Source organism: Gekko japonicus, unplaced genomic scaffold (genome assembly GCF_001447785.1).
Source record: "Gekko japonicus isolate JY-2015 unplaced genomic scaffold, Gekko_japonicus_V1.1 scaffold1502, whole genome shotgun sequence".
Lineage (NCBI taxonomy): Eukaryota > Metazoa > Chordata > Lepidosauria > Squamata > Gekkonidae > Gekko > Gekko japonicus.
In genome coordinates this window covers 126,591-142,004 of record NW_015168696.1, presented here as the reverse complement: position 1 = coordinate 142,004, position 15,414 = coordinate 126,591, and the positions used below count along the sequence as shown (strand labels likewise).

Genomic DNA, 15,414 nt, shown 5'->3' with positions numbered 1-15,414 from the left:
GGGGGGGGTCCTCCTTCGGGGGCCTCGTTCCTGGCAGGAGGCTCTGCCCCCTCTCCGGCCTGGGCTCTGCTTTTCCTCCAGAGCCGCCGCCCCCCCACTCTCAATTCTCCCCCCTTCACCTTCCCACCACCACCCCGGGCCTTCGCAGGCTTCCTCCTCCTCACCCCCCCCCCAAAAAAAAATAATAAAATCAGCCACCCCCTTAATAACCCTTCCAGGAGCTCCTCTCGCCCACCCACCCCTCCTGCTATCAGGTGTGCCCCCACTAGGCCATAACTAGGTAACCTTTGTTGCTCCCCCCTCCAATTGTTCCCTGCTTTTCAGCTCTTCCCTTTTTTTTTGGATGCTGATGTGGGGGAGGGCTGGGTAGGGGGAGCCTCGCGTCGACCTTTGCTGCAGGTCTGGCGGCCTCTGCCTGATCTTGGGCCTCGTACCTGTGTGTGTGTGTGTGGGGGGGGTATCCTGGGGTCTCATCTTTGGCCCTCTGAGCCAGATCTGCCTGGTCCGGTCGTGGGGCTGAGTAGCCGTGGGGGTCCAGAATTGGGTCTGGCGGCCTGCAGCCCTAGTAGTAGAGTCTCTCCAGTCGGGTCTGATCCTCTTCTTCTCCTCCTCGCCTTCCCCGTGACCCTGTCTACTTGCAGTTGCCCTCTACCCTAGGAAGGGGAGGGGTCTGCTGCCTCTGGTGGCAACAGCCAGCAGCATGGTAGAGAAGCGGTGCCCACGGCTGCAGAGAGAGAGTGTGTACCGCTGGTTCTCTGAGCTGCCCTCTCCTCAGCGGGTGGAGTTCCTGTGTGGCCTGCTGGACCTGTGCATCCCTCTTGAATTGCGCTTCCTGGGCGCCTGCCTCGAAGACCTGGCTCGCAAGGACTACCACTCGTTGCGGGATTCGGAGATCAAGGCCAACAACCCCGCCGACCTGGGCAGCCTGACCAACCTGACGGATGAGGTGGTGCGCAGCAAGCTCTTGGTCTCGCTGGCTCTCCTGGGGTCATCCCACCGGGAGGCGGCGGGGGTCCTCTTCCGGACTCTCACCCACATTGACTCTGTCATCCACAACTATGGACTGCAGCTCAACGAGGGCCGGACTGGGGATGAGTTTTTGCTGCTCTTCACCATGGCCTCCAATCACCCCGCCTTCAGTTTCCACCAGAAGCAGGTGTTGAGACAGGAACTCACCAAGATCCAGAACATCATTGCAAGTACCAGCAAGAGCCACAGCACTTCTACGGCAAGCCCCATGGGAACATGTCCTGGTTGCCACAAGGTGGGTATGTCTTTATGGTTGGGTCCCTGGACTCTTCTTCCAGGGAGGACAAGGGTGATGCTCTTCTGAGGAGGGGTCTGCCTTCACATGGTAACTGGCAAAGGGTGTATTGCAGCTGTGGCTGATAGGTGGTTTTGCCACTGGCCCAACTCCTTTCTTGGTCAGTCAACTGCTTCACCATTTTCCCCCCACTCTCATATGTACGTGCTGAAACTAACCTCCCTGTGTGGAATAATGGAGAGAGGGATTGACAGCTGTGTGCATGTGTGTGAAAGAGCCGGTAGCATCGCTTTGGGATCTGGATTTGGTTTTGGAGCCTTCACTAATTGACAGTTGTCCTAGTGTTCAAAGATCAAGCACAAACATTCCAAGTGTCCAACGTGTGCAAGAACATTTGGTGTGCCAAAAACGTAACTTTGAAGAATGTGTCTGCTCAACAGGTGTAGCTTCCCCATATCTGAAGCATTAAGAAGGAAGAAGCTGCAGCAACCTCTCATCTTCTCCCTGCTATTTCCTCATTATAGAAAGGGTCAGCCCCTTTAAATCCTCATAGGGCTTGGGGGTTCCATACCTTACAATCAGCAGCTGGTCAGCAGCGGCTACACTGTGGAATGTGTAACCAATTGCTGCTGGCACTCATGGAATAAGCTTGGACTGGTTGCCTGCTCAGATTGAAGAGGATAGATGAAAGCTTTTGTTTTGAACTTGGAGTAATTTATCAGTTTCTGAAGGGATTAGAGAGCAAATACCATTAAGTAGCAAACTGGCCTGGGAAGGTGTATTGGTTATGACTTTAAGAGGAACCTCTTAGCCAAACAGACAGGCAATTGTGCTTGAAAATATTTAAGGACTTCAGATAATGGCTTGAAATCTATGTACTTTGTTTCTGCTAAAGTGGAGTGACAGGTTGGAGTTGGTGCAGATGTCCTGAGAACTGTGATCCCTTAGTCGTGACTTCAGTTGAGAGCTTTGAGTGAGTATGTTATCCGGCCCATGTACACTTTGGCATTTTCTTTTGTTTTTGTTACTTGTGCCAAAATGTATGGGGTCGATGAGTACGAAGGAGACTTTTGAGTTACTTTTAGTTTGCAGGTAAAATGCAGAGGATGTAAGTGGAGATGGGACGTGTGTGCACTAAATTCCCAGCTTCTCTTCTTTAAAACTGGCCTGAAAACAAGGGTAATTCTTCCTTTGTTGTTCTGGTCTGCTAATGTAAACCTGACATCTCAATGTAAGGTGTGTGGAAGTTTCATGAGAAGACCCTGAATAGGGTAAATAAATGTCAAGGCTTTCCCAGGTCTATGGTTTTGGACTTAAACTGAGCAAATGTGATTCCAGTTCAGGGAATCTAGACAGTCTAGCTTATAGTGAGACTGACTGACAGTATTTGAATGTAAACTTCCACCTGACTGTACTTATGTTTACTTCTGCTGGAGTACTCATTTTCCCCACTATGTGCCAAAGAGAGGAGAAACAAAGACTTGCTGTGGGTGGTGTATAAAAATAGAACTAAACACATAGCATCGATGAATCCTGATAGCTCAAATGCTCAGTATGCTTTATTTCAAGCGTTTTAAAGAAACAGGGTAGGGTTTTCTGTCCTCACTGTGAATATTTTCCGTGTGCTTTCCTTTGTAAAAAGAATAGAGTATCACTTATTGGAATGAACTGACTTCTTGAGACCAGATACCAAGGGTTAATTAAGTGTGTCACTTCTGAGACTAGAAACTTGGCTTGGATCAGTAGCTGGAAAATCCATTTGTATTACTCAAATGCTGTTTAAATACCACAGTAATATCCCGAAGGTCCAGTCAGGTTATCTTCTGCGCAGCATTTTGTATTCACAGGTATTTGAATGATCCCTCATTGTGAAAACCTTTATTCAGAAGGGGGAAAATGGAAGTCTAACTTTACTTGAAGCTCTGCCAAATATGAGGTGAAGTGCATTCCGTGCCATACCCTTTCAGGAACAGTCAGGAAGTATGGCCAGTTGAACAGGGGACTCTGAAAGGGGAATCCTTGTACTGGACTGTTTGGGCTTTATAACACAGGACAGAAGATCTAGTGTCTTCCCCTAGTGCTTACCTCCTGATTGTATTAATGTGATTGTGTGCTACAGTGACATGTCTGGTTGCAATAAAAATTATTTCATGTGGAGCAGATAGTTTCCAGTTCCTCTGGATTCATTTCTGCTCTTTAAAGAAGGTCTTTTGAATTGTGTCTTAAAACCACAAAAGCCTAGGGGGGGGGAAGTCATGGTAGTTGTCCTGTTTACCTTAACTATGTCCTTCATGGCTGGATGTACCTTTCTGTGACCAACTCCCATCCTTTCAGGATTCTTCTAAGGAGATAGTTCCTTTCCACTTCCACTCTCTACGACAGCTGGCTTCTGTTTAAATAACAAATATTTTCAGTTTAAAAAAAATCTCTGTTCTGTAACTTAGGATTTTTGGACAACTGTTGCATGTCACCCATTGAAGTAATGAGAAAAATGTCAAAATCTGGTACTCTTCAAAGCAGTGAAAAGTAGATAGGATCAATAAGGAGTATTGGAGAGCATAGCGACAGAATTTGGGGGAGAACCGGAGAAGAAACGTGGTGTGTTGCAGGAGTGCAGTTCATTCTTACTCATATGCTTTAATTAGATATTACAAATCATTGACTGTTGAAAAAAATTCTGTCAGCAGTAACACTTGCACTGTCATGACAGTATAATGAGTTCTAACTATCTAAAATACTATGAAATTGCTGCTTAATGGAACACTTGTCAATTTGGAATGGAGTCATCTAAACTGCTTGCTACAGTCTAGTAAAGACATCACCTTTGCTGAGCTTTCTGGCCAAGGTTAGGAGATGAGCATGCTGCAGGTGCATGCACACAGTCCCTCAACCTTCCTTATCCTGTGGTGATTCCTTTCATAATTTGCTTCAAGTGTGGTAAAAAAAAATCTGCATTGGTGCAAAGCATGGGTGCTGCATATCATGCTATTTGTAGTTGTCTGAGCAGACTCTGGTTTTCAAGAAGAAATTCTGGTTAATATTAATCTCAGCACCAAAAGATGGAATATTGCTGACTAAAGCAAACTAATAGAAGGTGGGGACCATGTAGAATACTCTTGGCTTCTTAACTGTGGTTATAAGATCATAAACCTCTGCTGGGCCTAAATGATGCTGCAGTTGTAAGTCATTATGGTTACCTATTGCACTGTGATTTGCTAATCTGGTTGATGTCAACTTTTCTAAGAAGCTGGCAATGAACTTTGAGGTTTATTTCATTGAAATCTGCTTTTTTAAAATCTGTCTCTTTGAATCATTCAATATACTCTGCAAGTCTGAGGGGTGGCCCTAGTTGGCCTGTTGTTGCAAAGCAAACAGAGGTGTCATGAGCCTGATGAAGTGGTCTATAGTTCACAGAAGTTTATGTCACCATAAAAAACATGTTGGTCTTTAGGGAGCCACAACACTGGATTTTCCCTGCAAGTTATCCATCTCTCTCTTGCAGATGAATGTTAAACTGCAGCAGCATATCACTAAAGGGATCTTTGGAATACCCTCTTCTTTGCCCTTTGCTTCCCGTCTTCGATAAGGCTGTTGGTTTTTAAAACTCTGAAAACCAGCACAATGTTGAGCTTTTACCCCAAATGTCCTTGTAGCTAAGGCTTGGCTTTATTAATGTGCTGTGTGTGCCGCTCGGTTGTTTTGCTTCTGTTTTAAAGCAAAGTCCATTTTAGCCTGTTTTCCTTATCTAAAATACCTTTTTTAATATTGGGGGGGGGGAACCAGCATTTCTGATGCTGATCATGCTATTCAGCCTGTTGATCGCCCCTGGGTTCCTACCTAGCAGCGATGTTTTGAGAGTCCTCTCTACAGTAGGATCCAGAAGCATTGCATTTGTGTGGAAATGGGATTATAACTATAGTTCCACGCAGTATTACTCAAAGTGGGATACCACATAGTAATTCCATAGAGTCTGGGCCCATTAAAAAGTGGACAGAGCACCATTACTGTTGGATCCTAAACAGAATTAGTCAGAGGTAAATCCCATTAGTTAGTGGGATTTAGTATCTAGAAAATGTGCTCAGGATTGGAGCCTCCAATCAGCCACCACAAGGATTTAATTTCCTTAACTTGCTTTCTTCTGGAAAGCAGCTGGTATTTGGCTCTTCTCTGATGAGTCCTTACTCCAAACTGAAACCTCATGGTATCTTTTATAATATATCTACATTTGCATTAGCACAGTAATATAACAGTGGGAATGAAAAGCATTTTCTCATGCGGCACTCCACTGAACTTTGCATGCCCCCAGCTGCTGAGCTCTAGCATGTCCAACCCCTCTTGGCACTAAATAGCATTCAGCCCCTGAACTGTCATTGCCCTCCACCAGTGCGTTCCTGACTCCTCTGGCCTGGGCTGATGGGACCAAGGGTGTGGGGCAGAGGCTCCAACAACAGGTCACCTTCCAAGCGTAGTGGTTAGGAGTGCAGACTCTAATCTGGGAGAACTGGGTTTGATTCCCCACTCCTCCATATGCAGCTGCTGGTGTGACCTTGGGCAAGCCACAGTTCTCTCAGGGCTGTTGTAAGGGGAGGCAGTAAAGATGAGGCAGCTGCAGAAGAAGTTTTTCAGGGACAAGCAAGTGGTGGAGGAGGAAGAACCAGCAGTGGTTCTGCCTTCTGATCTCCAAATCCAGGGGTGGGGTCTGCACCTCCAAAGCACCGCCATGGCTGGCAGCTACACCAGCTGGTCAGTGCTGTGGAAAGGCAGCATCCTGAGGGCCACTGTTGAGGGCAGCTTGGTGAGACCTTTGCAGGCAGCTAGGTCATGATGAGGGCAAAAATCAAGCCCTTATTTCTGTTGCTGCACTTTCTCTTTCCACCAGATGTTTACATCGCAGGGTGGAAGGGGGTCTGTTTCACACTTTGGTGCAGCCAAGAATGGCAAAGCATTGCCAGCCATGTTATGAACTGCTTGATACACCAGCTGATCTGGTGGCTGGCCTGTCTCTACTGGACAAGCTGGTGCTGTTCTGTCCAGTGCTTTTTTAACCTCACATTTCCTCCAAGGATCTCTGTGACGCAGAAGTTGTTCTCTCCTCTCCTCCATTTTATCCTCTTAACAACCCTGTGTGGTAGGCTTTTCAGAGTGTCTGGTCCCAGGACATCCAGTGAGTTCCATGGCAGAGTGGCCATCACAACCCAGTTTTGAAAAACAATAAATGAAATGTGTGGGAAAGCAGGCTTTGAGGAGAATGGGCAGTGGAGGCTTGATCCAGATCTCGGACCCCTTACAACGGGACTGCATTGGCAAGCACTGCTTTGGTGCACATGTAGAAAAGAGCAAGAGTCCAGTGGCACCTGAAAGACGAACAAAATATGTGGCAGGGTTGTGAGCTTTCTTGAGTCACTGCTCACTTCTTCAGATACAGCAACTCACAAAAGCTCCTGTCCTGCAACATATTTTGTTAGTCTTTCAGGCAGGGCCGGCCCCAGCTTATTTTGCACCCTAGGCGAGGATCCCTTCTGGTTCCCCCCGCCTCCCGCGTGCCCACCAATCTTCCCTTCTGGCACCCCCCCTCCCCTGGCCCTGCTGCTCCTCCTCCTCCTCCTGAGAAGTTAGCTGGCCAAAGAGGAGGCGGTGGCGGTCACCCGGCCAGAGCCAGCGGGGGGGGGCTTTTTTGGCGGGGAGCGGGTGCAGTTTGGCGCCCCTTGTCAGGGTGCCCGGAGAAGAGGCTGACCGGCAGGGCACTCAAAAGCTGTCGCTCCCCCGGCCCTGCTGCTCCTGCTCCTGCTACAGCTGCCAGTCCCCGGCCAGGAGGAGGAGGAGAAGCGCTCGCGCTCTTCTGGGAAGCCGAGGGGGCAGGCAGGGAGAAGTTAGCCAGCCAAAGAGGCGGGCGGGTGGTGGCGGTGGTCACCTGGCCGCGGAAATGCAATGGCGGGGGGGCTTTTGGCGGGGGGGGTGCAGTTTGGCATCCCTAAGGGCCAGCGCACTCTAGGCAAACGCCTAGTTCGCCTAGTGAGTGAGATGGTCCTGCTTTCAGGTGCTACTGGGCTCTTACTCTTTTCTACTATTACAGAAAAGCTAATACGGCTGCACATGTGTTTGTGCCAAAGGAATGGTTGGTGCCATAGGGAAGAACAGGGCTTGATGTGGCATGGAAGGAAGTCAGTGGTTCTCAGCAGGTGACGGATAGGAGCAGCAGTGAGAGAGATCGCAAGTCTTCAGGCTTTGTTGGCAAGCATGGGTGGATGTGGAATAAGAGCTTGTTTGGATCCTGGGGCCAGGTTTCACTCCTGCAGTGGGCAGCCAGGGATCTCAGCATGAGCAGGCTGGCTTGCCTCTGCACAGGGTGCAGATGACCTTTTGTGGCTCCAAGTTGTAAAAATGAGCCTTTGGGGAATATGGAATTGTTTTGAGAGGCAGCACACAGAGTGCGTTTTCTAACTATTGAGTTCTGTAACTTTAAAACAGAGAAGGGCCTAGGAAGACACAGTCTGTGCTGTAAACTTTTCTTCCCATGCTTTTCATCCTTCTGAGGAATCTCAAACATATGTTGCATTGGAGAACATGGAAAAAGTTACTAGGCAGTTGTAGCAAGCCCCAACCAAAACACAAGTTGTTTAAAGTACTGCATTTGGAGCTGATCTGGGTCTTTTGTTTCTGTTGTGAGAGTGGGTTTTTTAAGAGTGAGTCTGACAGTGTATCGGTTAAACTGATGGTGGTTATGAAATGAGAGCAAGATTTAAATTTTCCCTGTAGAATTAAACTGGGTAAGTGAAGTATCCTTTTGCAGCTAAGCAAACTGTAAAACCAGGCCTAACCTGAGTGCAAACCAAATTTCAGCATAAGCAGATTGCACACATTCTGTGATGCCCAAAGTGCAGGCCCCTCAGGTCTCTACCACTATCACTTTTTTGTGCTTCACAAACGTATTTATAAATTTTAAAAACTGCTTTGTAGTAAACAGATAACTTACTAAGCCTGTGGACTTTGATGATATTATAGCTCTGAGAAATGAAGCTAACTGGTTTGTTTCTTGTGTTTTCTTTCTCTTCCAGGTCACGCCACGATCTGAGACCCCCATAAACAGTGTTGGTAACAGTTTAGAAAATGCACTACATACATCAGCACATTCCATTGAGGAGTCATTACCCAAGAGGCCTTCAGGGAAACACTCTAAAGGTGCGTCCACAGGTTTTGAAAAATATTGTGGTGTTGTGTGTGTTTTTTATAGAAATCATACATTTCAGACTGCTTAAATATTTAGCTAATGCTGGATGGAAACTGTGGTTATGGTGTTGATTACTAAACAAAGAAGTAATACCCGCTGTTTGTAGAAAAATTCATACACGTTAATTTTATTTATTTATTTATTTATTAAATTACATTAAATTATTATTAAATTATTAAATTAAAGTTGTTAACTGCTCAGGAGTGCTTAACATTTCTGCATGTAACCCCCAAATAGCAGCTAGACATCCAACGGATGCTAGGTCAAGCTGATAGTTTCCTGGAAAGGGTTTCAGTCTAAAATTCTATTTTGCTTTAAGTCTGAAATCAAACCCTTTTGCCCTTCTTCATTGACTGTTTGTACTTGGAACACAGCCCGTGAAATTTCTACTGTAACATGCAGATGTAACATACTGAAACTTCAGTCTGTTAATTTGTAAATACTCTCAGGAACTCAAAAGTGAAGGGTGGATTCTGCATATCTGTTCCACTAGTGGTGGCACTTTACTGCAGTGGAAGGAGCCTTCCCTTGACACAGTTGGCTAAAAAACAGATCTGTGGGATCCATCCTGGAATGATTGAGCAAAACTATCCTTGTTATAATTCCAAAGGAGTGGACATTGAGTCTGTTGTAGCAAAAATAAGCATGAGTCCCTTGACTCTAGTATAACTGTTTTTTATAACCTCATGTGCAAATGAGGTAAGGACCACGTGGTTCTAATAAAATGTGATCTAAATTAGCTATGAAAATTAACAATATTCAGCATAAGTCATTAAGGTGCCACTTGATGCCTGTTTTATGCTTAGTGTTGTTAATTCAGTTCTGCTAAAACAGGAAACGGTTTCTTCTAGAAGTGTTCTTTTTGGTCCATTCACCAAGATATCAATATATAGAGAAGTCAGTTAATGCTAACTTCAGTTACTCCGGTTCTGAAGCCATGATGAACTGACTTAAACTAGTCCTAGTTGCTCACAGCTTCTAATAAGTCAGCAGAAGGCATGCTAACTTGCAAGAGTCTGTTTCCCACAATCTGTCTTGCATTCTTTCTCCTCTTTCTTTCAGAAGACCTAAGTTGGAACTATCTAGTCTGTAGTTGGAGTGAGCAAAACCTGGGAGTGTGCTGTGAGGCTTTGCTATTTTTATTTCTTGGCCAAGTACAGATCTGCCTTCATTGTTTCTGGTTCATGCAAATAGCGCTATAGCTATGTCAGTATCCCCTGATTTAGTTGCCACAGCACAAGAAGAGCCTTGCACGGGCAACTGCTAAACTTGTCCCAGAGCCCCGTTGTATGGACTTGCCAGGGTCTAATGAGCTTCCACCTTGCCACCTTCAGTGTTTTCCAGTACTTGTCAGTCTAGCACTTTTCCACTCTAAGTGGGAAGTGTCCCAGTCCTTAGTGTCTTATTCCTTATTGAACATGGCCATCTTCTTGCTTCTAGTGCATTTTTCCTTTAGATTATACGCTTCCTACTTCAGTGCAGTATCTGTGTAAAGAAGGTCTGTACTATTTGCATTGGAATTTTATAACAATGTTTGGCTAAACAAACCTTTAACTTGTTCTGGCTCTTGGAAAGGCATCAAGGCTTTCAGTATTTGGTTTGAAAATGGAAGATTACAAAAGCTTTTCCATAACATCTTAGAAAGTTTTTGTTATTTCCCCTTTCTGAATAATAATGGTCATATTATTGATAAACCCCTTTAAAAATAAGGTGCATGGTACAGAAATTAAACTGAAAGCAAACAATATTGCCTGCAGCTTTATAGTCTAAGAAAGACTTTATGAAAGAGAATAGAGAAGGAACTCTGTGCAGAATCTAATTAAAATAACTTGCATTTCATATTTGACACAGCTGTTGCTTTGTAATGGAAAATCTTAGTCTTCATTGTAGGCATAGCTCTCCTTGTTAATATTATTGTTTGTAGTATATGTGGGCACTAAACCTCCTGAGTTTGCTTTTGAAGTGTAAGAGTTAATTTTGACCATGTTTAATGATTCCAAGACATTTAGTTGGTGCTGAAGTTCATCTTCTGTGTTTTTGTGTGCGTAGTAAACTGAGTAAATTTCCATAAGAGTTGAAAATCATATTTTCATGCTCAGGGGAACACATGCTCAAAAAAAAAAATCAACCAGAATCTGTCTTTTTGACAGTAATACAAAGAATGATGAAATATCAGAACTATAACTGGTCTAGTCTTAGACCTTGTCTTGATGATAAAAACAGTAAATATTCAGTATTTGGTAAATAAATGTAATTCCTGCTATTAGGAAATATGCGGTTAATGCCCTTGAGACAAAAGTTCAAAACAAAATGATTCATCTTGTGAGGACAAAATCGAAAGAGCAGCAAGTAGCATTGTGCTGTGACTATAACCTCTCTTCTTAGCCCTGCACCAGATGTGGTCTTGACCGCAGCATATTTTCCAAAAAGCAGTGTGGGATAAAGTACATTAAACCAGATGTTAGAATGTAGTCAGCATTCAGTAAGCTCTTACAATAGAGTGGCAAGCTATAGAATACACAGACTATTAAAACTGTCTCTATTCTTGCTACATGGGGCTCCTTTACAAATGACATTTTTAAACATATACACAGGAGCATGTAGGAAGTTTGTGCAGTCATGTGAAAATTCTGACAGCTTCCAAGCTCTTTCAGTCATGACAAAATAGACGCTTTTGATTTTTTTTCATGTTTGGCATCTTCTCCACATGCATCTTTAGCAGGTTTTACAATATTTGGGGTTGGGTTCTCTTAATCCAAACAGAGGAGTCTCTTGTACTGAAGGAAGATTCCTCACTTTAGCATTAGGCTGGTGCAGGGGCTTCCCTTCTGTTCCCAGAGAGTGAGTACAGAAAAGTTTTGTACTGATGAGATAGACTTGGGGTCTGTGCCTTGATTTAGAAGCAAACGAAGTTAGGTTTTTTTTCCCCTGTCACTCATTTTCTTGCAATGAATGTTTGCATTTTTAACTGGTTGACATTCAGTCCTTTACCACTGTTTGCTATTCTAGAGCTTATGCCTCTTAACCTGGTGTTGCACTGTTACCTGCCTTGTGTCTGCAGAGATAAGGCAGGGTATAAATGTTCTGAATAAACACCAGTGCCAATAACTTCCTAGATAGTCTCCCCCCACTCTTTTAACACATCTCCCTAGTACTCTTTATTGTATGGGCATCTGTTTTCCTTTGGTTGAGGACAGCAACGGTTTTCCATCATAGCGAGCACCCTCTTTTCTTCCATTCTGCCTGCTTCAGCCTCCTCCTTATCCTGCCCATGAGATAGAAGAACAGCCCAGAGTAGGTTTTGGATTAAATTATGGATACCGTCTGGGCACTGTTAGGATTAACTGATTGCTGATTTTAATATGTAATTTTATATTGTTTTTAACCTGTTGTAAATCGCCTGAAGCGTTGTGTACTCAGCGACCAGGCGATCCAGAAATTTAATAAATAATAATACAAGATTTACTTTTAAAACTGGAATAGATAAGCAATGGTGAAATGAAAGCAGCAGAAGTAACTGATTACACAGAATGAACATTTTCATTGAGGGAAGTGAAAGGTTTGATTGTATGTCAGGAGGTCTTGAGTTGTTTTGGCAGTGATAGTGTCGGAGCTCATACCTGTCAGTCAGTAATTGGGAAAGTATTTTATAGCTTTCTGATTCCAGCTTGCAATTCAAGGCTTGTTCTGTATAACTGAAGTTACAGTCTACTTCAGAAGTATGGGGTCATGGAGCAAAAGAGGTCAAAAGCGAGGCTGGTTCAGGAAGGGACAGGGAGGGGGTGAATTGATAACTCCTGAGTGAAGGCCTTTGAGGTGAAACTTACCATCACATTTAGTCAGTTGGGTGAAGAAGGCAGCAAAACAGCTTTTTTAGTAGAGTGGGAACAATTAAACACCAGCTGTAATTACCTCTCTCCCCAACTGGGATCATCTTTTTTATATTACAGTTAGAACTAGAATAAACATCATTGTTTTCTCTAAGCAAGTAACTTCCTCAACCAAAAAACAATCCAGACCAAGTAGAAAAGTTAGAGCTGCCTTCCTTCCTTCCTTCCTTCCTTCCTTCCTTCCTTCCTTCCTTCTGGCATGCTCCTTAGGAAAGACCATTGATTTATTGCATTACCTCACTGCACTGAGTGGATCCATTTCATCAGTGTATCATGCCTGTGCTATTTTTAACACTAACTTGAAGGGGCAGCACTGATGAAATTACATAATTTACATGCACAGCTGAAAGGCAGTCATATAAATCATAAAAGTTCATTTCAAGAGACTGTTTGTATGTTGTGCTATTGGATGATCCAAAGTTATGTACTGCTCTGGTGGCATAGGGTCACCAGTACCTGAAGAGCATGTAGCCAGATGTTCCTTGTAGGCAGCCGGTATCTGTATTTTGGCTTAGGGCAAGTTTTCTGTGAAATGGGTACTGAATGGTCTGTGGAAGATAAGTTACTGGGGTTCATCTTTCTTTCAGCTTGAACCTGGCCTTATAATTGTTTGCTATTTAAAGTTCTTGGGAAGAAGTCCTGGCAAGGGAAAGACCAGAGGGCTGGAATCTGGAGTGGTTTGGCATCCATTTGATTTCTGGAAGGCAGCAGTTCACTGCTTAGGACAGACGTTCAAAATAGTTCTTTCAACCAGTAGGGGACCATCTAGAGGCAGTCGGGCAGGAAAGCTTTGTAAAGTGGGAAAAGGTGGTTTGTTCTTGCGGGCTGTTGATGGGCCACAGATACTTACATTTGTATGATCCGGCAGATCATTATGTTGACTTTCTTGCAGATGTGTGTGGTCCTAATTCTTGGAAGCTTTAAAGAAATAAGGAACAAAGGTATCTTAGGCTTCCCAGATGTGTTGGCTGTTCTGGCTGTAAATCCTGCATCTTTTTCCTGGCACTTTTAATTTAAAGCAGAGCATGAGTGATGAGCCCTTTTTGCTAAGCACAGAATTCGTTTATGCAGGTGTTCAAATAAGTGAAAAGGATACTTTTAAGAAGAAATGTAAAGGACTCCTGAAAAGGAGGAAAAAAACCTTCAGCTGACAAAGTTCCAGAATTCTCCACTGTTATTTGCTGAAGTCTTGAGTATTTTAAATATTTCCTCTGTATAATCTCAAAGATTAAAAAACACACTCATATAATATTTCATTTTAACTGTAACTGGAATTTACTGTAACAGTTAATAAATTATCTTCTGTATGAGCTCCAAGAGAAAGGTCTTGCAACACTTCTCAGATTTGCCAGAGTTCGTGATTTGATGAGCTCTTCATAATCCCACTGGAGAGGCTTGCTGGAGACTCGTGTGGAGTACTACAATGCTTAAAATAGGCTCCTTTTCTTTGCATCCATCCCATATTCTTGCTCTTAATGTAGAATGTAGTGAGGAATTCCAGGGTGCTACCTAAATGCATCCCTAACACCACAATCATCCTGACCTCCAGGCAAAGAGGCACACGCCTCCTCTCATGATCTTAATTTGGCTCTTGTACCATCTTGTTTCTGGAATTACAAGGTTCCAGCTTGAGGCAAGCCATAGGCATTACTCTGCATAGAGCTTTTTCAGACCGCTATCTGATCTCCCATTCCATCACCAGACAGTTGTCCAAGGCATGCTGCCCCAGCAGCTGCTGATACATTGTAATCCCACTGTGGTATCAGACGCTTGCCTACAGACTTGCAACACGCTGCCTCTACTTCAGGTCCTGAACTGTTGATTTCTGTCCAGGGCCCGTTTGTGAAATAAATACTGCTTGCTTCTTCCTTCATGAATTGGCCCAGTCTGCACTGTTTGGCTAGTTTTTTTGGGACTGGGCTGCATATGCAAGTGGTGTGTGTGTGTGCAGGGATTCTTTGGCTCCCCATGGGGTGGGGGAATCCCTGTGCATAGACACCAAACATATCAGGCCGAACTGGGACCTTTTAGTTGCAGAGATGTGAAGTTTGTGGGAGAATTTTGCAATTTAAATCATGTTGGCTGAAGAAGGCAAGTGCACCGTGGACAAGCAGTGGATGTTCCTGTGCTTCATATCCCACACCTAGTTCACCTAAGCGTGATTGGTGTGGCGCATAACAGCTCTGACAACTATAGACAGCCTATATTTGCATACATGGAACGGACAATTTTCTACCCCACATCACTTTTTTGTTAGACATCTATTATTCTGTGCGTGAGGAATTTCTCTACCCCATTCATAACTTTATAGAACTTTGTAATGCTCTGCACAATTATCTTTTCTTGCATCTTTTACTAGTTATAGTTGCCCCTTGTGTGTACTGTTTACAGTGCTTATGACATTCTTCCTGAGATGGGTTGTCATCTAGAACTGTGTACCGCATCCTAAATATGGCCACACCAAGTGACTGGATGTATGCAAACAACAGCAGATGGCTATTAACCACAAACAATCCACAGTTGTTGTGATTTCTCTCTTTACACCCCCACCCCATATAGATGTTGCTTGCTTTACAGTTTGAGTAAACCTAACAAGGCCTACATGTTGTGCTTCTAGGCTTTGTGTAATAAAGAAAGCAAAAAGGTCATAGTTAGCCATAGTTTCTTTCTTGTTGCAGCTTGCTCTGCCAAAGGATCAGTTCCTAAACTTCTTCACTATCCAGAATAACGAAGTTTGAGTCCAGTAGCACCTTTAAGACCAACAAAGTTTTATTCTAGGTGTAAGCTTTTGTGTGCATGCACACTTCAGGTACACACTTCAGAGGAAATATGTGTGCACACGAAAGCTTATATCCAGAATAAAACTTTGTTCTGCTGCTTCAGACCAATACAGCTACCCATGTGACACTATCAGAATGTCCTTTTTTAAAACTCTCAGGTTGTGAATTCACTTCTGAACTACTGTTCATATTTTTCAGGATTCAATTTTTAGTGTAGACATGAAACCTTAAAAACACTCTTCAAACTTGTTA

General features: G+C 43.9%; 1 protein-coding gene across 1 annotated transcript in view; it reads left to right on the top strand.

Annotated features, from left to right (window-relative positions):
- The first annotated feature begins 668 nt into the window (after positions 1 to 668).
- Positions 669 to 15,414, top strand: part of ZCCHC14 (zinc finger, CCHC domain containing 14) — a 36,507-nt gene continuing 21,761 nt past the window's right edge. The window contains exons 1-2 of the mRNA XM_015415482.1: positions 669 to 1,264; positions 8,320 to 8,443. Coding sequence (XP_015270968.1) covers positions 701 to 1,264; positions 8,320 to 8,443 — 688 coding nt within the window. The 5' untranslated portion in view covers positions 669 to 700. The remainder of the gene's footprint in view (positions 1,265 to 8,319; positions 8,444 to 15,414) is intronic.